Here is a 23702-nt window from a genome sequence, read left to right on the forward strand (position 1 = left end):
AAATTATGACTTATGCACATTTTGCAATCTTTGCGCCCCAAAGCCACAGTAGTGGCCCAAAATAAATGTTTGCATATTTTCGCCACCTACACGCATTTTATTGCATTAATGCTACCTTAATAGCACAATATTTACCCTTAGGTGGTCGCTAAGCAGTGGCGGATCCAGGGAGGAGTGATGGGGGTGATCACCTCTCCCCCCCTCTCAAACCAAGTGATATTATATTCAAAGATTATAAAAATAGTCTTTTATTTTTATAGAAATTTAGCAAATTGGCACCCCCCTCTTAACGATGCTGGATCCTCCACTGTCGGTAAAGCATAAAAAGTACGCCATTCTTATAAAAATATTAATATAATATAAGTATTTCTATAAAAATAAATGAATATTTTATAATCTTTGAATATAATATCACTTGGTTTGAGAGGGGGGAGTTGATCACCCCATTACCCCTCCCTGGATCCGCCACTGCTTAGCGACCAGTTAAGGGTAAATATTGTGCTATTAAGGTAGCATTAATGCAATAAAATGCGTGTAGGTGGCGAAAATATGCAAAAATTGAATTTGGGCCACCACTGTGGTGGCGCAAAGATTGTAAAATGTGCATAGGTCATAATTTGTAGGTTACACTGTGTTGTTTTATTTTACATAAGTACTTTATCAATAAAACGAACAGATGACGAAAAAAAAACAAAAACTGGAGCCCGCCAAAGCATTTATGAGGTTTACGGCGCCATTGTGCCGTAACGGTTGCTTATACGAAAAAAATGAATAGAACCTAATTTTTAGAGTAAATAGTGGTCTTCAACCTTGTATAAGTTTTGTTTAAAAAGAATGCATAGGTAATGAGAAAATCGTAAAAACATACTCGCCAAGGGATAGGGGTAGTTTCTGCAGTATATTTTCAAGGATAGGGGTGGTTTCCGCATGGATGTTGCAATAACCATATATATTTTTGAAAAGCACTATTGATGAAGCAGATGCCCACATGGATCAAAAAGCAAAAAACAAAAAAAAATTTTAACCCCCCATTTTATTTATTTGCAGGGGTTGCACTAGGAAATCGCTTTTGACGTCCATGCATGGGTAATAATAACGTGCACAAAATGATATATGAAGCATATTAATAAAGGGCATTGTGTGTGAAGGATTCCAAGAAAATCACTTTATTTATTAATTCTTCTTTTTTTGGGTGGTTCCGGGGAAAGAATGGGGGTGCAATATACAAATTTGTAAAAAGCACCAGTACATGGGTAATCGCTTAAAGTCTTTTTACTCTAGCATAAACGGTTCAGATGGTATAAAAAGGGGTTTTTTAAAATGTAACACCCTGTAATTAAAAATTAGGCAATTACCCTTAAGTGAAACCTATACCAAAAAATCAGTCACTTATTTGTGAATAATTGCCGCAGGATTTCTTCTTAATTTCCGTTACAGTTAGGGAAAAATATATTGTTTTTAAAACATCTTTTTTAAAAACTTGTCAACTTTGGGGCGCCACCCCCGCTAAACGGTGGATAGACATATGCTTTCGGGAAATAAATCGTAGAAAATATAGTCCTCTTCATATTTCTATAAAAAAAAAATTTGTAAAAGGTACAGGAAGGGCTACGTTCCGCAAAAAACCACAAATTACCCCCTTTAAGGGAGTGAAAAGGGGGGTTCCGGGGCGAAATTTTTTCAGAAAAAGTTAGTCTTATAATAAGCACTCCAACGGAAAAAAATAAAACCGGACTTGTGTCCATTTTGCAAGGTTCAACCTCTGTTTCCTACACTATTAAACAAATAAATCTAACGAACATAAACACTATAGATCTCTTACGCCAGAAAGCAAAATTCTGGTAACGACCTGAAATCTGAGCCTTCTACAATTTGCAAGGCAAACGGACTGATAAATGGTAGACATGGGAGAATCTACAATATTATGCCTTTTACACCCGTCTAGTTATCTAGGTAAAAATCCAACGAATTTTTGCTTTCTGGTACTCAAAATGTAAGTAGAACTAAGGTAATGAGAGACAGCTTAAGATTTAATTTGTTTCAGAAGCCACCACCATCCGTTGACGTATGTTTCTTTCTTTAAGTATGCTCAGAACGCTCTGTGGTGTAATTTGTGGGGGCATATATACACCAGAGACCGTTCTGAGAACTCCAAAAGGAAAAAACGTACGTCAACGGAAGGTGGTGACCTCTGAACCGAATTAAATTTTAAGCTGTCTCTCATTAAAAAGTATTTATTTTCATATATTACCGATCTCTTAACACTGGATCCACTCCAACCGTGGGTTCGTCCATTATTAAAAGTTCAGGTTTATGGACCAAAGAAGCTGCTAGGGAAACTCTCCTTTGTTGACCTCCACTACAATTTTTTAAATACCTACAAAAAGATATACTGTATTAAAATATTTTTTCATATAAAAACTATCTTAATGTCGATTCGCAGGGATTGTAGTGTAGACAGTTGTGTCTCAGATTAGCGAATCGACCCTAATTTCTAATTTGCTGATCTTGACTGACTTATTTTGTAGCAGATGGATTTCTACTACAATATTTTATAAAAAATATCCATTAATTTATATCCTATCCCAGGAAAAATATCTATTGTTTAAATTTATTTTGTGAGTTTATATATCTTTAAAATTTCCTAAGCCGCTCCTGTTCGCATTGTAAAGGTTAGGAAATTTCCTATTTATTTGTGTAGCAATAACCAACTACGTAGATTGTTATTGAAAACATCCATTATTCGAGAATGAACCCTCTAAAAGGTTCAGTGTTTTTCCTTTAAGTTTTGAGCGCTAAAAATCCCATGTTATTATTGGTCAGAATTTTGAAAGATCCTTGAGTTGTAGTTGACGATTGGTCAATAGTTTTGGCCGAACGATCGAGAAGAAATGCATCGTTTTACGCGAGAGAGACGTGACGATGTAAAGCCAGTTCTAAAAGTACATCACTTCAGTAAACATCTTTTTGTTAGAACTCAACCAACAGACTCGTAGAAAGTCGCACTTTGCCGGCAAAATGGTTTTATTTTTATGGTAAAAGAAGTGAAAGACTGGCAGTTTGCCCAGTAAATGTCAACGAATATAATGACAATAGTTTCACGGCATTTTAATGGATATATTATTGTGAAATAGTTCTATTGTTATGCAGTTTGATTTGCCGGTAAAAAAGAAGTGCGTGGTTTCCTGGTTCCTGTCCTTTATGTAGCTGTTGCTATTTTTATGATGTTTTGGATTTGTTCATGTTCCAGTAAGAAATGCCCGGATGATATTATTTGGTATCGATTTTATCCAGTTTAGTAATGATTTGAATGCCTTCCCCCCAATCTCGAATGGAAAATTTTGAAGTTCCAAGTGTGACATGTGACAAGGATTTTGTTTTAGCGAGGTATGGATAATGTTTATTTTAAATAATTCACAAGTGGATATTATTGGTAAAGATTTTACATAATTAAATATGTTGTTTTCAACATGGATTCTCTAAAAATTATTATGTAAAGTAAATTTAAAGGCAGTGACATTTGACAGCCATGTCAAATTTTTGTTTTGGTACACTGCTAAAAATAAGGTTAAAAATTGTAAAATCATGTATTTTGTTATTATTATTCATTTCTGGTTTGAGAATGTGTCTATTCTCAATAAAAATAAAAAGGTATAAAAGGTTTAAATAAACATTATGAAATGTACACAATTTTTTTTTGTAACCTCTTTTATTTAAGAAAATTATTAACAGATATCTAATACAAGTGAATAAGTTTTAGAACAGAAGAAAATATAATGGCATAGAAGCCAAATGATGATAATTTGTAGCCCAGTTTAACCCCAACGAGGAATCTACGATGAATGTCCCCCAGTTGATTTCCAGTAAGTACTCGATATGAGAATTTGAGGATTTTTCAAACGGCGTCCCAATTTGTTTAAATAGTAGGAAAGTCCTCAAGTCTGTGTAAGTATCCTTTGCTTATTAGATTTTGTAGTCATTACTTCATTAAACCCTATTAAAAATACAGGTAGTTGTTGGAAAAACGCATACAAATGCCGCCCAACGTGTGAGGCTTAAGATGCTTCAAATGCCGCCCAACGTGTGAGGCCGATTCATTTTTCTGCCTCCTTCAGTATCCAGTTGTTGTCTTGTCCAGTTGAACGCTTCAACTGGCCCCGACAACGTGGGGCGTGTTATTTCTAGCCCCCCTGACCCCATTAGCATGTGCCCACTACCATGTCCTTTTAGCCTCCTTTCGGTCTCATTTGTACTACAACTGTTAGGCAGTGCCCGTCCCCTTGGGCAGCCGATCTCAGTTTGTGGTGCAGGTGTTTCCGACAACATGGAAGCTCGACTCTTGTCATGTTTTGTATGCCCATTGTTACAAGTCTAGCTTGTAGACATGTTCAACTAGTAGTTAGCCTATCTACTAGTCCCCAATGTATTTAGCCACCCCCCACTTAGTGTTACACTTGTAATACTTGTAACGTACACCCTGAAGTTTGACCCGAGTAAATATCGCCCCAGTCTTCCCATGTAGTTTAGCCCAGATTCCTCTTGTCTTGCCCCCAGAAACTGTTTCATGTCTTTTAGTGCCCCCGAAACTGTTTCAGTCTGTTAGTCCCCATGAAAGAGCCCATTTTTGTATTTTTTGTTGCAGAATGTTAATAATTTTTCCAAAGAGGTGTAAGTATGTACACATTTTGTTGTGGTGTTTATTTGGTCATGCTGCTGATTGTATAGGCATGTACCATTTCATACATCATAGTGTATTTAACTTGTAACCCCATATTATGTAAACCGTAGTATACTTGTATTGTATTGTATGTATCGTACAAGAGAATAGTATGTTTAATATTGTAGCGTACTTACTATATTGTATTGATATTGTACCCATGATGAAAGCATTGGTTAAATTTTTTGGAAAATATTGATTAATTATATAGACAAACAGATGAGTAAAAAATAAAGTAAAAAATTTTTTTTAGAAAATTTTGGTAAAAAAGTAACGTTAAAAATTTTTTTTTTTTGAAAATTTTGCTAAAAGTTACAATTAAAATGTTTTTAATATTGAATCCACTTATAGAGTATAACAATATGTTATATTTTTTTGCATGTATTCTTATAGATCAACAGTTTTTTACAGAATAAACGTTTTTTGTGATTATTGATTTGGTCGTTTGAGTAGATGTGTGATAATAGTTGGTATGGTCCGTGTATGAGCTAATTCGGTATGGTCTGTGTGTGTATGTCCCGTGATTTTCCAGCGAAGCCTATCTATATTGGGTATATAATTGCCACAGGTTAGTTGGAGAAGTCATCCTTGAAGAAGTAACCCCATGAAGAAGTGAAGAGGGAAACCGTGGCGAGGCCCCTCCACTTATTAATGAAGAAGTAGACCCCTTGTTTTTTCAAGCAGCCAGGAGAAAAGCTATCACTTTTTGATTTGAAGATAGCGTACTCTGTCGACACTGTTTTGAAAATAACCCTTGATATATGGATTTGTTCATGTTAGAAGTGAAGAAAAAGTAACCCCATGAAGAAGTGAAGAGGGAAACCGTGGCGAGGCCCCTCCACTTGTTCATAAAGAAGTGAAGAGGGAAACCGTGGCGAGGCCCCTCCACTTGTTAATAAAATGATGTATGTTTTCTTGTATCTGGCATATCACAAGTGTAATACTCGTGATGAGGAAGTGTTGTTCAGTTGTCTGGGAACACTCCCATTAGTAGTCAGAGCAAGAACAATTTTATTTGTGTAAGCTCATATAAGAACCAAGTTTCAATATTTGTTTGTGTTTGTAAGCCCATGTATATGGAGTATATATAAGAACCAAGTTTCAATATTATTTGTGTTTGTAAGCCCATGTATATGAAGAATGTCTAAATGTCTTATGAATCTGTTTGTTCCCTGCTTGTTTGTCTATCCCTGTTTTGTCTGGAAATTTTAGAGTCTGTTATCCCGTAATGTCTGTTAGCCCATGTCCGTGATGGAGTTTGATTTTTTTTGGGGAATAGTTCGTTGACCTCTCTTGTGTTTGTTCATTGAAAGTAGGCTAAGAGCAGAAGCTGTGACAAGGTTGGTGAGCTTAGGATCTGGCCGCGTTGAGTACAGGTGAAGCTTGCTTTCGGTGGATAAATGGAAGTGGTCGTTCGTCGGAACTGTCATTCTTCCCAATGTCCCTTAGGTCTTCCCCTTGTGTTTGCTTTCATCCCTGTTTTGAAAAAGTAGTCTAACCCCAGTTTGGAAGAGTGAAGTCTACTCATGTTTTGGAAAAATAAAGTCTACCCATTGTTTTGGAAAAGTAAGGTCTACTTATGTTTTAGAAAAGTAAGATCAAATCCCCTGTTTTGAAAAGTACAAGTTTATCCCAGCTAGTCATTTGAAAATGTGAAAGTTGTCTTGTGAACTTTCATGAAATTCTTTTATGTCCTAGGTAGGACTGTTGATTGAAAACGTAATGATGTAGTATTTCCTATGTCATGTGTTACGTTTTTTTTTTTTGGTCTTGATTAAATGGTTTGATATCCCGTTTGAAACCAGTATACTAGTTTTTTTTTTTGGTCTTTTTATGTTGTCACACGCACCCCCCCCTTTGTTGGTTTTGTTTGAATGAGTTGTTGAGATAAGTTATTTGTGACATTTTGTCTCGACGAGGTATTTAGACTGGATTGTCTAAATCCTCCTTTTGCAGAACCGTTGCCGATAAAAATTCCGTGAAACTCGCTAGGTGTTTAGAGTTTAAGCAGATGCCTATCTGCTGAGCCAAGAGCTCAGAAAGATTTTTTTAGTTTTTGAAAACCAATCTTGGTTAGGCAACGAGGTGATGAGGCTGTGTCTGCCCTGCTATATGGTATGTATTATATGGTATATATAATATGTATGTCACTTGTGTTACTGCAGTGGATGTCAGCGAGGTCCACACAGGGCACAAGATTATTTCTTTCCCAAGACACAGAAACTCTTGTCACCTACAGTTCTCAGTAGAGTCTTTAAACATTTAAGTCTACTCGACTTTAAAGAGTCTGGCGATTGATGGCACGCTAGCCCACTCCCTAACAATGATGTTTTTGTTTTTGTTTAATCCCCATTAGCCATTATTTAAATATTTTTGTATTGTTGTCCTGTCACACCCAAGAAGTCAATGTTGGATTTTTGTAGTTATCGAAAACTGAATTGGTAATCCAGTTTCCTCTCTTCCGAGGAGGCTATTGTAGCAGATGGATTTCTACTACAATATTTTATAAAAAATATCCATTAATTTATATCCTATCCCAGGAAAAATATCTATTGTTTAAATTTATTTTGTGAGTTTATATATCTTTAAAATTTCCTAAGCCGCTCCTGTTCGCATTGTAAAGGTTAGGAAATTTCCTATTTATTTGTGTAGCAATAACCAACTAGGTAGATTGTTATTGAAAACATCCATTATTCGAGAATGAACCCTCTAAAAGGTTCAGTGTTTTTCCTTTAAGTTTTGAGCGCTAAAAATCCCATGTTATTATTGGTCAGAATTTTGAAAGATCCTTGAGTTGTAGTTGACGATTGGTCAATAGTTTTGGCCGAACGATCGAGAAGAAATGCATCGTTTTACGCGAGAGAGACGTGACGATGTAAAGCCAGTTCTAAAAGTACATCACTTCAGTAAACATCTTTTTGTTAGAACTCAACCAACAGACTCGTAGAAAGTCGCACTTTGCCGGCAAAATGGTTTTATTTTTATGGTAAAAGAAGTGAAAGACTGGCAGTTTGCCCAGTAAATGTCAACGAATATAATGACAATAGTTTCACGGCATTTTAATGGATATATTATTGTGAAATAGTTCTATTGTTATGCAGTTTGATTTGCCGGTAAAAAAGAAGTGCGTGGTTTCCTGGTTCCTGTCCTTTATGTAGCTGTTGCTATTTTTATGATGTTTTGGATTTGTTCATGTTCCAGTAAGAAATGCCCGGATGATATTATTTGGTATCGATTTTATCCAGTTTAGTAATGATTTGAATGCCTTCCCCCCAATCTCGAATGGAAAATTTTGAAGTTCCAAGTGTGACATGTGACAAGGATTTTGTTTTAGCGAGGTATGGATAATGTTTATTTTAAATAATTCACAAGTGGATATTATTGGTAAAGATTTTACATAATTAAATATGTTGTTTTCAACATGGATTCTCTAAAAATTATTATGTAAAGTAAATTTAAAGGCAGTGACATTTGACAGCCATGTCAAATTTTTGTTTTGGTACACTGCTAAAAATAAGGTTAAAAATTGTAAAATCATGTATTTTGTTATTATTATTCATTTCTGGTTTGAGAATGTGTCTATTCTCAATAAAAATAAAAAGGTATAAAAGGTTTAAATAAACATTATGAAATGTACACAATTTTTTTTTGTAACCTCTTTTATTTAAGAAAATTATTAACAGATATCTAATACAAGTGAATAAGTTTTAGAACAGAAGAAAATATAATGGCATAGAAGCCAAATGATGATAATTTGTAGCCCAGTTTAACCCCAACGAGGAATCTACGATGAATGTCCCCCAGTTGATTTCCAGTAAGTACTCGATATGAGAATTTGAGGATTTTTCAAACGGCGTCCCAATTTGTTTAAATAGTAGGAAAGTCCTCAAGTCTGTGTAAGTATCCTTTGCTTATTTGGTTATGTAGTTTAGTCTTCTTTAAACCCTCCTACCCCTCCCAACGAATCTACGACCCGCCACCGCACAAAAAATGAGCTGCCGTCCTGCAACGAGGCTTTATGTGTCTGCTTCTTCTTCTTTAGCCCCATTCTGATCCCCCAGTATTTTTATGGTTAGTTCTTTCCTTGTTCCCATATGAGCAGACATGTCAAACGCTACAATTTGTAATAGAGACAAAAAACGACAATATAGTGAGCTTTCTCCTTATCTGAAAAGTGAGTCGCAACACCTTCACAGTTTGTTCTTGTTCTATTCAGTGTGGCCCAGACATTTTGCGGGATTCAAAGATGGAAGATAAACCAATAAAATTTTTGGTCGTCCTCTAACAAGATGGTCGGAGACGACATCAAGCGCCCAACTGGATTCAGGGTGCCCAAGATCAGATGTAATGTAATAATAATACAGGAGGCTTATGTTCAGCAGTGGACTCAAAACATCTGATGATGATGATGATAATAAATTATATTATATAATATTTGCTTAGTAGTCCCCAATTCTTCACGGCTCGTAAATGAACTTTCTTTTGTGGTGCCAGCACCGATCCTTGAAAGAGGTCATTGTTCAATTTTATTTGTCTCATCGCCCATGATGAAATGCTATGACGAACACAGCAAAACTAGTATGTGGGACCATAAAAAATAATAGAAAAGACAAACGAGCACCATGGTGGAATAAAGAGGCACCGCATGGTGGAATAAATAGTCGAAAATAAGAAAAAGAAAAGCTGGGACAAATTTGGAGAAAAAATGGAAAAAACATTAACGAAAATGTAAAATTGTTTTATAGAACACTGAAAAATCTATAATCCCACATATAAATAAAGCTAAAACAAATGGGAGCAATGAAGCGATGTAGCGATGTGGCTCCTAGGAGCTATGAAGTTACTCCAGAAATGTTGAAATATATATATAGGAGAAACGCAAATAAAGCATTTTTATACCATTGCACAAGAATGGAAATAGAAAAGACTGTCAGAACTATAAATAGGCATATACCTAATGTGTATTATACAGAGGTAGAAAAACTAAATGAAATAATATAACGAAAAACCAGAATAGAAATAGAACTTAATAGTACGTGCTCCGAATATAGGTCGATCTGTACCCATCTGCTTGCCGGATGACACATTGTTTTTATTAAATTTCATACTTAGACAAATATTTCTAGCATGGGTTGCCTATTAAAATCGTGTCATAGCTATCGTTAAGGTGGGTCATAGGGGTTGAAATCAATATTTCAAGCACATTTTTTTTTAAGTATGGTAGAATTATTTTATTTTTAAATTAAATAGGCATATTTAGTACAATTAATAGATTATTCAAGAAATAATTCAAAGAAAAATATTGAAAAATAAGCCAACGGTGGCAAATTTTTGAAGACACCTCAAAATATAATGAATTATGCGGTGGACATCAGAACTCATCATTAGCTCATGGTAAACAAAAAATTCAAAATATTTTATTAGCTTATGATTAGAGGTAACGCGGTCAATTTTTAGTAGTTTTATTGAGTTTTGACTTTTTGATATCACTCAGAAGCCAAAACAACAAATTTTTTTTGGGAAAAAGGGTGGAAATCAACATATTTATTATTGTTAAACAAAAAATAAGCACAAAACAAAAAATATCTCGACAGCGTTACCTCAAGGAATGTCTAAAGAAAATATATAAGTATAAATTTCCAGGTGGGTTGGTCAAGTAGATTTGAGTTACAATGTTTACTGTCTTTAAAAAAAAAAGCAGTTTTGAGGAAAACGTCTTTAAAGTGTTGTCAACTTTTATTTTCAATTTTTTTTGTCGGTCAAATCGTAAAGTGATGCACACTGGAATATATTCTTGAATCGCGGAGTAATTTACAAACGAAAATGAGATAAGCTGTTGACCGTTTCTCACTACGCTCAAGCGCATCGAAGCTAGGGAGGTAGGGAGATAGTATTGAATATCCCTACCTTCGACTCGCTTTGAAGCAGGTTCGCGCCAGCACGCTTGAACGTAGTGAACAATGGGTCAACAGCTGTTCTCATTTTCTTTTGTAAATTACTTGGCGATTTAAAAAGATATTCCGGTGTGCATCATTTTATGATTTGACAGACAAAAATGAAACTGAAAATAATACTTTAAACGCTTTTCCCACAAAACTGCTTTTTTCAAAGGCTGTAGACATTGTAACTCAAAAACTACTTGACCGACCCACATGGAATTTTGTATATATATTTTTTTAGACATCCCTTGAGGTAACGCTGTCAAGATATTTTTTGTTTTTTGCTTATTTTTTATTTAACAATAATAAATATCTTAATTTTCACACTTTTTCCAAAAAAAATCGTTGTTTTGACTTCTGAGTGATATCAAAAAATCAAAGATCGATAAATCTAATAACAACTCGACAGCATTACCTCGAAAAACTCATAAGTTTATAAAATATTTTTGAATTTTTTTGTTTACTATGAGCTAATGATGAGTTCTGATGTCCACCGTAAAATTCATGGGCGTGCATGATATTACCTGTTTCTGCATACATGATTTGGACGCTGCGCTGGGTCTAATTGAAATGTAAATGGAAAGTCAGGTAATAAAATTCTAGAGATAAGGTTTATTTGTCACTTTGAAATAAATACGACGTACATTTTACGAAATGGTATCGATCGATACAGTTATTTTGATACTCATGTATCCTATCTCTAACGAACATAATTTTTTTTCTACTCTTTGGATCTTTAAGTCTATTACTTTCATGGACACTATTAATTTTAATGTAAGTTTCAGTTTGAAAATTTTTTAAAGCATCAATAAAATGGAAAATATTTGGATGAGCATGGTAAAAATTATCATTAAAACGCGAGTGGAACGATTCACAAGCATTAGTTGTTAATTCTAAACTCTCACTCATCGTAGCCCACATCTCCGGCGGAAATGTTGCGTGGTCGCCAATGTAGTTGTCCAATAAGTAGTCGGAAAACTTTTCAATTTTTGCATCCTTTGGTTGAATAGCCATAAAATCATATATGAAAGATTCTTCGACTTCTGAGGGAGGTAAAAATGGCAGCCCAAAAATATATTTCAGCCATTTAGATATTTCACTGTCTGCCAATTTATATTCCCGAATTAAGCCACAACTGCCGATATTACGATACCAAGCTTGCATAAGATGAAAACGGCACCCTTTAATGTGCACATTTGGAAATTCAAAACGCGCAGCATTGTGGATAGCAATTTCAAAATCGGAGAAAATGATTTTTGGATTGAATTTGAGACCAATTACTTCACATTTGCTTTTCAAAGCATTAAATAGTTTTATATAGGTTTGTTCCGATTTGTCGGGAAGTAAACAATAATACAATGGTATATAATGTCCGTTGATAAATACATGTATGGTAAAAACTTGCTTGAAATATTGAGCACAGTAACTAAATGTACCGTCCATATAAATCGTTTCACTGCCGCACAGAAAACGCATGTTAGTGTTACACGAAAAGATGATAATGTTAGAACTTGGTTCAACCGCAAATATAAAATTCTCGTCTTTAAGTGTTTTGATATTCATAATATTTACCGCAGCAATAGTTTCTTCTTTACTTTTGGGCAGTTTCGGTTGAGCCATTCGCCGTTCACTGTATATTTGATTTCGTATTAAATTAACGTCTTTAACAGTCATGTGGCTCAAGCAATCTACATTTTCTTTCAACGCACTATGTATGATTTTGGATGGCCTTTCGGTCAAATTATCCTTAGCCTTCCTTTTGGCACTGCTACGCACAATCTGTCTATTAAACTTTTCTGGCCCTTTCGTGAATATCTTCGCTTTACACGACCGTTTTACGCACCTCCAATACGTTTCTCCCGATTTTAGTACTTTATCTTGAGAAAAAGTAAAACTGTTCACTTTGAGCAAAATTTTACCAAGATTACTGACTAACGTTGAAATTTCCATATTCACTATTAGTTTATATTCCTGTCTAGTACATGAGTTATTGTAAATAGACACAGGTTTATGGATTACAAACAAATTACCAGTTTGTTTTTTGCGGGAAACGAAAGTAATTAGTTTCGGTAGTACCGTAAATAAATTATCAATATGTCATCAGATGTTACTATACAGAATGTTTCACCGAATAAATCCTATTCTACCTCTTACTCTACATCAGTGGAATTTATACAACCCGTTGGATGTGCATGATTTGGACGCTAAATTTAAAAGACCCAAAGGAGGAAGACCCAACCTTCTTCTTCTTCTTGACTGGCTTTACAACTCGGGGTGAGTTTTCGCCGCATCCACTATGGCCCTCCATCGTCTGCGATCTTGCGCTTCGATTTGCCATTGTTGTACCCCAATCCTAGATAGATCGGTTTCAACATCATCTTCGGTGACCCAACCCTTCGGTCCTAACTTTACTTTCTGGCAGCGTCCAAAACACGGGTACTTTTAAGATCCTCAGATACTTTAGCGTCGAAAACATGCCCGCCCAAATTCATTATGTTTTGAGGTGTCTTCAAAAATTTGCCACCGTTGGCTTATTTTTTAATATTTTTGTTTTAATTGTTTCTTGAATAATCTATGGATTGTACTGAATATGCCTATTTAATTTAAAAATAAAAAAATTCTACCATAGTTTCAAAAAAAAATGTGCTTGAAATATTAATTTCAACCCCTATGGCCCCCCTTAAGGATAGCTATGACACGATTTTGATAGGCAACCCATGCTAGAAATATTTGTCTATGTATGAAATTTAATAAAAACAATGTTTCCTCCGGCAAGCAGATGGGAACAGATCGACCTATATTCGGATCTTGGACTATAACTAGAGTACATACGATGCGGATTTAGTAAAGGTGATAACAGACAAGACCATATTTCACCGTGCAACAGGTAAAATAAGAAACAGACCGCTGCATGACACAATAAAGGAGAAAAAATTAGCATGAATCGGTCATCAAACATTAGTGGATAAAGAACGGGCAAATTAATAGAGTGTGGGAAGCTAAAACCAATAGGGAAAAGCAGAAGGAACATACCAATAACAAACTGGAACAGCGATGTAGCAGAGACATCACAGAAGAACGGTAAATATTGGCAAAGGACAACACAACGGACCCCGCAGAAACTTTATGGGAAATGGCTCTCTGGCAAATGCTCTGAAAGTTTGGATTCTGGTTACTCCTTGATGTGTATAACAAAAGACTCAATGGGCACGTAGCTCCAAAAAAATGTGTGTACTTTGTACGCACGTAAGAAGTCATACTTCTATTATATAATTTCAACGAAATAAATATAAAACAAAATCAATGGGAAAATCCCAGTAGCTGGCTGTATACCTGTTTGGGAAAGTATGCCATGCGTTTCAATATTAGTGTTTTATATTTGCTCTATGACTAGTTAATTATGTAATACGATTAATTTCTTTTAAAACCTATAATCTTATTTGATATTTACCCTATATTTTGTATTTTCCAACACCGCCCTGTAAAATGACTGGCTATATCATATTTTGAACAGATATTCAGAGAAAACGCACTTTTACTTTTAACACAAAGGCATCTTTGACACTAATGCCTTTCAAAGCACCACATGTGTCAATAATTTATGACCCAAGCTAAGGGCTGTTACCTCGGCCCTGCAAAAGACGACAAAAAATTTTAGTACGAATTTACCAGTTGAACGAACTACATCGCTTTAGCTTATAAAAGGGACGGCCGTCCACCACGCGTCGACCATGCGGAGATGGGGTCCACTAATGAAGACGCGGTCCAACTACATTTTTTGCTATACTAAACGCACATATATATTTTATCTCTACAAATCTAAACAGTCCATTGTCTCTACTACCTAACTAATTAAACCCAGCGACATTACTCATCAATCAGAAGACATTAGACGCTTCAATACCATAATTAAAAAATCATACAGAAGTAAAAACTTCGTTTGTACAATGGTATAAAAAAGTTTATTAAAAACCATTAAAAGTCATCCAAAAGGATTCGCAAAACGTTTTCGATCTAGATCAGATCATCTTCAGTGCGTTCTGCTTAGTACATGAAACTAGCAACCTTATGAAATTGGTAACACCGAGGAATATGGTTTGCATGATACCTATATAATATTTATAGCGACTCCAAGTCGATGTTAAAAGATTGAATGTGCTAGGAGTGAGTTGGTCTGTGTCCATTGAACTGGCAAGAACCACAAGTTTTTATCGAGCAGGGAACCATGTTGCCCTTTGAGCGCTCCTAGCACATTCAATCTTTTAACATCGACTTGGAGTCGCTATAAATATATAGGTATCATGTAAACCATATTTCTCGATGTTACCAATTTCATAAGGTTGCTAGTTTCATCTACTAAGCAGAACGCACTGAAGATGATCTGATCTAGATCGAAAGCGTTTTGCGAATCCTTTTGGATGACTTTTAATGGTTTTTAATAAACTTTTTTATACCATTGTACAAAGGAAGTTTTTTACTTCTGTATAATTTTTTTGAAATAAATATACTTAACAGTTACAATACCAAAAATTAACCAAAACTTAACAATACCAAAAATAAAAAATAAAAAAAAAATGAATATGAATCGTCCGGGATTTGAACCCGCGATATCTCGATCTCTGGTCCAATGTTATACCAACCGAGCTATCAAGCCCCGTGCTTTTGACGTGTCGGATATAATTACACATCACGGCGACAAATAGATCAAATTGAAGTATAAAAAGCCGCATATGACTCAGTTAATAGAGGCAAACTACTACTTGCTTTGGTAGAATTTAAAATACCGCTTCATCTTGTCCAATTAACTAAACTTACGCTCACAGGAGCAGAGAGCGTGGTAAAGATCCAGAACGATTTCTCAAGACCCTTCCATTATAAAAATGGACTAAGACAGGGTGATGGACTATCGTGTCTCTTATTTAACCTGGCATTAGAAAAAATAATTCGAGAGTCCCAAATTAATACGAATGGTACTATCTTTAACAAATCAGCAGGGCCGCGTTTAGGTCAATTGACGCCCTAGGCAATTCTCTATTAGACGCCCTTCAACAATGTACCATTTTTGCGAAAAAAAATTGCAGAAATTTGCAAAAACACTAAAAATGGTTTTAAACTACGATGTGTATATACCTATAACAGAAAAATTGTCATTCCAGTTCGATCTCATCAGAGACATCTTTTCAAAAAAGACTTCAAAAAAAATTTTTTTCTTGACAACATCGACAAATTGCACGTTCTTGCGTCATACTTGATGAGAAATTATTTTTAATTCTTGACATTTTCGAAAATGACCTTTCAGCGGACACGTTGGCACCTGGGATGCACAAGTATGTGCAAAGCAATGTCAAAATTAGGGAAAATATCTTTCAATCCACTTGGTGCAGTCACTGAAGGTTTTCACCTCCGATATCGTTGAACCTCCATCAATTTTCATGAAAATTGGTGAGTAGTTAGAGGATACCTCAAAGAACAAAGGTGACATGATGCCAACTTGCGCTTTTACCGTGGTGGTGAATGCCAACTCTTCTCGAGGATGAAAATTATTTTTTTTAATAATTCCATAAATCGATAGAGACAAATTCTAAGCAAAATTTGTTATATAAAGTTATTAATATAAATCAATACTTTTTGAGTTATTAAAGATCAAAGATTTTATTTTTTCGTAAAAAAATGCATATTTCAAAGCTGTTTTCGACGTAGAACTTAATAACTATAAGCTTTTACAAAAAACTTATTATTATCAAAATTGAAGATAATGAAAATCTGAATACACTCCTTGCTTAAAGAACTAAACTAATGTTAATTCAAAGTGAGTTGTGGTTATTTGAATGTATATTTTTTCGAGTATTCAAGCGAGTACTCAAATCTAAGTATTCAAGCTTAAATAACGGGAAAAAGATGCATTTTAAATATACCTATACTAAACACTTTGGGCAGCGAATAAAGCTTATTTTGCAAATAAAACACTACTTAAAAGCAAAATACTGTCTATTAAAACCAAGATGAGAATGTATAACACCATAATTAGACCAATATTATTATACGCAGCAGAAACAATGACGATGACTAAAAAAGATGAAGAAAACTTAAGAATAGTGGAGAGAAAGATCATGAGAACCATACTGGGACCAATCAGAACAGAGCAAAATGAATATCGAAGCCGAACAAATGCAGAGATTAAGAAAGTACTAAAAGAAGATATCGTGACCAAAATAAAGCAATGCAGAGTTAGATGGTTAGGTCACATCTGGCGGGCAGGAGATGAAGCAGTGACATATGCTATGATAGAATGGAATCCAGGAGGAAGAAAGAAAAGAGGAAGACCAAGATCAAAGTGGTTGCAAGAAGTTGAAGAAGACTTAAAAACGCAGGAGTCAGAGAATGGCGGGGAAAAACTAGAGATAGGAAAAAATGGAGAGAAATCGTTAAGAAGATAACATAAGCAAAAGGGACTGATCCTCCCTAAGAAATAGGATCTAGAAAGCTTACGCGACTTAGCCCCATATCGGGGTGTACAGTCACTATATATATATATATATATATATATATATATATATATATATATATATATATATATATATATATATATATATATATATATATATATATATATACTAAACACTTGTCAAAGTACTTCGGAGTACCTATCAAATGAGCTCCAATAGAAGTCAATATGATCACAATTAAGCAAGTTATGATGAAAAGAAGAGAACCCTTTAAAATTTTTAGGAAAAAGTGAAAAATAAAACATACGCCATTTCCACAAAAATTAAAATTTATAGTAATCCTTAGAAGAATTTCTTTCATCATCATCATCATCCAACCAATTTACGTCCACTGCTGGACATAGGTCTCCCCCAATTGTTTCCACACTTCACGGTTTTGTGCTGATTTTTGCCAGTTTTTACTAATCCGCCTGATATCATCTGTCCATCGTGTAGGCGGCCTTCCTCTACTTCGTTTATCTTCTCTTGGTCTCCACTCCATCAGCCTTCGTGCCCATCTTGAATCTTTCAGCCTGGCGACGTGTCCTGCCCAGTTTCATTTGAGCCTGGTGATACGTTCTACAACATCTGCGATACCGGTTGTTTGTCTGAGATCTTCATTTCTTATTTTATCCCGTAGAGTTACGCCCAGCATGGATCTTTCCATGCGCCTTTGTGCAACCCGCATTTTCGACGCTGTTGCCTTGGTTAGAGTCAGTGTCTCTGCTCCATATGTCATTACCGGTAGCACACATTGGTCAAACACTTGTCTTTTTAAACCGATCGGTATACTGCTCCTAAATATGTCTCTCAGAGCTCCGTAGGCTGCCCAAGCAAGAGTTAATCTTCTTTTTATTTCGCATGTTTGGTTATCTCTGCCAATTCTAATTTCATGACCCAAGTAAATGTACTTTTCCACTAGTTCTACTTCTTGTTCGCGTATAATCAGCTGTCCGCTAGGAATCAGATTAGTCATAAATTTAGTTTTAGAAAAGTTCATTTTCAGGCCTATTTTCCAGCAGATAGCGTCTAACTCATTTAGCATTTTCTTTACTTCTCCTAGGTCATCAGTTATAAGGACTATGTCATCTGCAAAACGAAGATGATTTAACTTTTCTCCATCTATTTTGATCCCTTTATTGTCCCAGTTGAGCATCTTAAAGGCATATTCCAGAACAGTTATGAATAGTTTTGGCGAGAGTGTGTCGCCTTGTCTTACGCCGCGTTCTATGCTTATTTGTTTGGTTTTATCATGTAACTTAACACTCATTGTTGCCTCTTTATAAATATTATAGATGAGTGTACTGTAACGGTAGTCAATGCGGCATTCATTTAGAGCTTCTAAAATGCTATCCAGCTCTATCGTGTCAAAGGCTTTATGAAAATCCACGAATGCTAGGACAAGGGGTTTATTATATTCTATTGACTTCTCAATTAGTAACTTGACTGCCTGCAGATGGTCGTTTGTCCCAAAGTTTGATCGAAATCCAGCTTGTTCTTTTGGCTGGTAAAAATCTAGCTTCTTTTCTACTCTTGATGTCACTACTTTTGTAAAGAGTTTGTATAAGTGGTTTAGCAGGCTAATGGGTCTATAATGTTCTAAGTCTGTCTTATCTCCCTTCTTATGCAAAAGTATTGTTACTGCGTTTTTCCATTTTTCAGGTATCGACTTTTGATGAAGGCATAAGTTGAAGAGATTTTTTATTTTACCTATAAGAATGTGGCCTCCGTTTTTAATGGCCTCTATTACGACTCCATCTTCACCTGGTGCTTTTCCATTTTTCATTTTTCTCAGTGCCTCAGATGGATTCATTTTTCTCAGATGCCTTCATTTCTCAGAGGATTTCGCTAGTGGTTATCTCTGGTAGTATTTCGGAGCCTTGGTTTATTATTTTCTTTGAAACCGCTTCCCTCAGATTATTTTGATTCAGCCTTTGGCTCCTATATAGTTCCAAATAAAATTCTTCTACGATATTTAGTAAATCTTCTCTGTTTGATGTTATTTCGCTGTTTTTATTTTTTAATTTATGTATTTCGCATTTTCCGTTGGTCAATTTCCTTCGTAAAACTTTCAAACTTTTATTTTCTTCTATGGTTTTCTGGATGCTTTGAGTTTTATACTTCCTTAGATCTTTTCTGATTTCCTTTGACACTTTCTTGTTGATGTCTCTTAACGCACTTTTTTCAGTATTTTCGCTTCCTCTCATTTTACTTCGCGTTTTGATTAGTTCTCTAGTTTCTGGGCTTATTTTTTCATCTCTCTTCTTTTTTGGGCAGTTTTTTCGTTGACTTTCTTCAATGGCTCTAATTATGTTTTCATTTAAGTTATTTATACTTTCATCTGAAGTTGTATTTCTTTCCAAAGCAGCGTTTATATGGTGTTGGTATTTATCAATATTTAATGGGGGAGTCCAGGCTTGCAAGGTTTTCTTTTTTATCAAACGATTTCGTTCTTTTTTGAGGTCTATTTTTATTGTGGCTCTTACCATTCGATGGTCACTTCCTGTAGTAAATTTATTTAGGACGCTCACGTCTGTGATAATCTGTTTTTTGTCGCTGATAATGTAATCTATTTCATTTCTTGTTTTACCATCAGGACTTTCCCACGTCCACCTTCTATGTAGTTTTTTAACGAAAAAACTGTTCATTTGGAACAAGTTATTCTGTAGCAAAAAGCCTAAGAGTGTTTCTCCCCGCTCATTTCTACCTAGAGTTCCAAAATTTCCTAGTGATGTCTCTGCTTCGTCTTCTTTAAGGCCTAATTTTGCATTAAAATCCCCACACAGGATTGTAAAGTGGGTGGGTGTGTCTTTTAGAGCTACAGATATATCATCATAAAAGTCTTCAACTTCTTCGTCTGGATGTTGTGTTGTTGGAGCGTATACCTGGATAATTTTCAGTTTATACCTGTTGTTGAGCTTTAGGGTTACATAGGCAACTCTTGTAGACACACTTTTTATATCAACTACGTTTTTCTTATATAGCAGAATATTCTTATATAGGAGAATTTCTTTATATTAGCATAAATAATGATTTCAACCATTTTGACTGGTTTAGAATACATATTAAAAAAAAGATATAATTTAAAAAAAATCAGAATTTTTAAAATTATCGTAATTTTTATTTTCTTTTGATAATAACTCCAAAAATACTAAATATGCGTAAAAAGTGATATATGTATAACCAAATTTTAGTTTTCTCTGTATCAAATATTTTAACTTTATATAACTATATAAAACTATAGGGTTTTTTTATATAAAACTATATAAAACTACAGGTCCAACTTTATTGGAAAAATTCTTAAAAGATAAATTTTGAAAAATATTTGGTGCATATATTTTAATGCTATCAACTTGTTCGGGTGCCCATTTGATAGTTATTTCTAAGCACTTTGACAAATTAATGTTTAATAAGGTTATGTTATAAAATGCATAATTTTCCCGTTATTTAAGCTTGAATACTTAGATTTCGGTACTCGGCGAATAAAATATACATTCAATTACATATATTATAACTCACTTTTAGTTAACATTAAAAGGTCTTTTTAGTAAGGAGTTTACTTCATTTTTTATTAGATTCAATTTTGGTAGTTAATAACCTTTTTGTAAAATCTTATAGTTTTTGAGTTATTTATGAAAAATCGGTTAAAAACATGCATTTTTCTCACAAAAAATTGAAATCTTTGATTTTTAATAACTCAAAAAGTTTTGATTTATTTTAATAACTTTATGTAACAAATTTTGCTTAGAATTTGCCCCTCTATCGAATTCTGGGGATATTTTTAATAAAATAATTTTCACTCTCGACAAGGGGTGGCATCAACCCCCAGGGTAAAAGCGCAAGTTGACACCATGTCACCTTTGTTCCTTGAGATATCCTCTGACCACTCACCAATTTTCATGCAAATCGATGGAGGTTCAACGAAATCGGAGGTAATAGCTCATATCCACCTTCAGTTATTGCACCAACTCTCTTTAAATGTTAAGATATATGTCAATTGGTGATTTTATTGTGGTATCCAAATGCATTCCGAATGCATTTGAATGATGTATCTTGGTCGTCTTTATTTTGTACCGAATTTTCAGCTTCTTTAATAATTTCTTGGCAAATCTGTTAATAACACGAAAACGTTGATAAATAAGTCGATAAGATTCCAGACGTCTATTCAGGTCTCTTATCAGAGTATCGATTATAATATAGAATGTGTGGATTTTCATCTCATCACTAGCTGAAAAGTTTAGTTCATCATCGGCCCCGTCGTCAAATTGAATTTTTCTTTTTCTCTTTCTTATTTCTTTATATGTTTTATTTGGGCACAATTTTTTGACTTCCTTGCGGTAAAGTAATTTGAAAGAGCTTCATACTCTTTAATGACAGAACCCAGATCCATAATTTTTATAGAAAAATATTTCTTGTACAGTATTTGTGCCGCCCTCTCATAATGTGCCGCCCTAGGCAGCTGCCTATATTGCCTAATGGATAAAGCTGCCCTGAAAAGCAGTACAAATTGTCGGATACGCAGATGAAATAGACATCATAGGTAGATCTAAAGAATCTCTGACTCAAGCATTTCGGTCGTTAAGAGCATCTGCACAGAGAATGGGGCTAAATATAAATGTTCAAAAGACCAAATATAATATGTGTTGCACTAGGTCAAGCAACCCGATACCTAAAAGAATAATAATTGACGACCTAGAACTGGAAGGTGTCGACACCTTCATATACTTAGGCTCGCTGCTAACTAAGGATAACAATGTCAGTGAAGAAATTAAAAGAAGAATAGTGCTCGCCAATAAGTGTTACTATGGCTTAAGAAGAGAGATGGCCTCAAAAATACCTAGAAAAATTAAATTGACGGTCTACAAAACACTAATAGACCAGTGCTAACATATGGCTCAGAAACTTGGTCACTTACTCAGAATGAACAAGAACTGCTCAAACGTTTTGAGCGAAAAATTCTAAGACGAATATTTGGTGGCATAAAATAACAAGGTTTGTGGCGCAGGCGTTACAACTTTGAGTTGTATAGAAATTTTGGAGAACCTGACGTTGTACAATTCATTAAGGTAGCACGCCTTAGATGGATAGGTCATGTAATCAGGCGAGAGGAAGATGCCATAGTCAGAAAAGTTTTTGACCGAAGAGGGCAGATAGGACAACGAGCAAGAGGAAGACCGAGACTTAGGTACCAAGACAACATAGAAACTGATTTAAAATCTATTGGAATTAGAGCACGAAGAAGAGTTGCCAGAGACAGGGGCGAATGGAGAATTGTTCTGAAGAAGGCTTTGGCTCATAAAGAGCTGTAACGCCACTGATGATGATGATTAAGTTTAAAAATAGATATTTTATTATCTTACGCCCGAGGAAGACAAATCCAAAGACACAAAAATTGTAATAAATAATACATTTACTAAGAACATTAATATATTTACTAATGAAGTAAAAACCTCACATGGTATATAAGGTGGTATATAATTTATTAAAAAAAATTTTCTAAAAATGATCCAAGATGGATAAAATCACAAACGTTTTCGGACCAATCAGTCCATCATCAGGTGGTAGAAACCTAAAATAAGCAAACCACTGTATTAAAAAAGCCAAGATGAAATTTGACTGTCTGAAAGTTAGGAAAATTAAAACATGTGGTTACTTACTTCAGATCCAAAGTAGTTGGAACTAGCTACATATTTAGGTCAAAAGACTTTAATGTAATAATAATTATGCCATTTAGGCTACAAAAATGTCGACAATAAGTCGATGTCACAAGAAATTAAATATATTACATTTCATTATAGCCAAATTCCAGATTTATTCACTAATTCTTTTACCTTATAATTATTATCTAATAATTTTCTTTTTATTTTATTTTTATTTTTCTTCAGTTTATTTTTCTTTTTCTTTTTGTTCTTCTTTTTACCAAGTGACGTCATTACCTGTTGGCAAAATTTTCGCTTTCACCGCCATGAAATTTTCATAAATAATTTCATGTGACTATTAATTTAAATTGTTTATTCTTACTCATTTATTTAATATCTAATTAAATTCATTCAGTTAAGTAAAAATAATTTTTTTTATATTTTTTGCATTTGTAAAATACAATATAACTACATACACATAAAATTCCCTAGAAGGTCTTGTCAATATCCGTTCAATGACATATTTTAGTCTGTCAGTTTGAGGCCAAGATGAAGACCACTTTGTAATACCGTTGCAATTTAATTTCTTGTGACATCGACTTATTGTCGACATTTTTGTAGCCTAAATGGCATAATTATTATTACATTAAGGTCTTTTGACCTAAATATGTAGCTAGTTCCAACTACTTTGGATCTGAAGTAAGTAACCACATGTTGTAATTTTCCTAACTTTCAGACAGTCAAATTTCATCTTGGCTTTTTTAATACAGTGGTTTGCTTATTTTAGGTTTCTACCACCTGATGATGGACTGATTGGTCCGAAAACGTTTGTGGTTTTATGTTTATTTTAAAAGTTTTTATTATGGTATACAGCCAATGAGAGGAATCTTTTCCTTTATATTTTATTAATATATTCTTTTAA

General features: G+C 34.5%; 1 protein-coding gene across 1 annotated transcript in view; it reads right to left on the reverse strand.

The window, feature by feature from the left end:
- LOC114330397 (ABC transporter G family member 23-like) overlaps positions 1-23702 on the reverse strand; it is a 172514-nt gene that overhangs the window by 54562 nt on the left and 94250 nt on the right. The window contains exon 5 of the mRNA XM_050643853.1: positions 2252-2377. Coding sequence (XP_050499810.1) covers positions 2252-2377 — 126 coding nt within the window. The remainder of the gene's footprint in view (positions 1-2251; positions 2378-23702) is intronic.

This window comes from Diabrotica virgifera, chromosome 2, assembly GCF_917563875.1.
Source record: "Diabrotica virgifera virgifera chromosome 2, PGI_DIABVI_V3a".
NCBI classification, from domain to species: Eukaryota; Metazoa; Arthropoda; class Insecta; order Coleoptera; family Chrysomelidae; genus Diabrotica; species Diabrotica virgifera.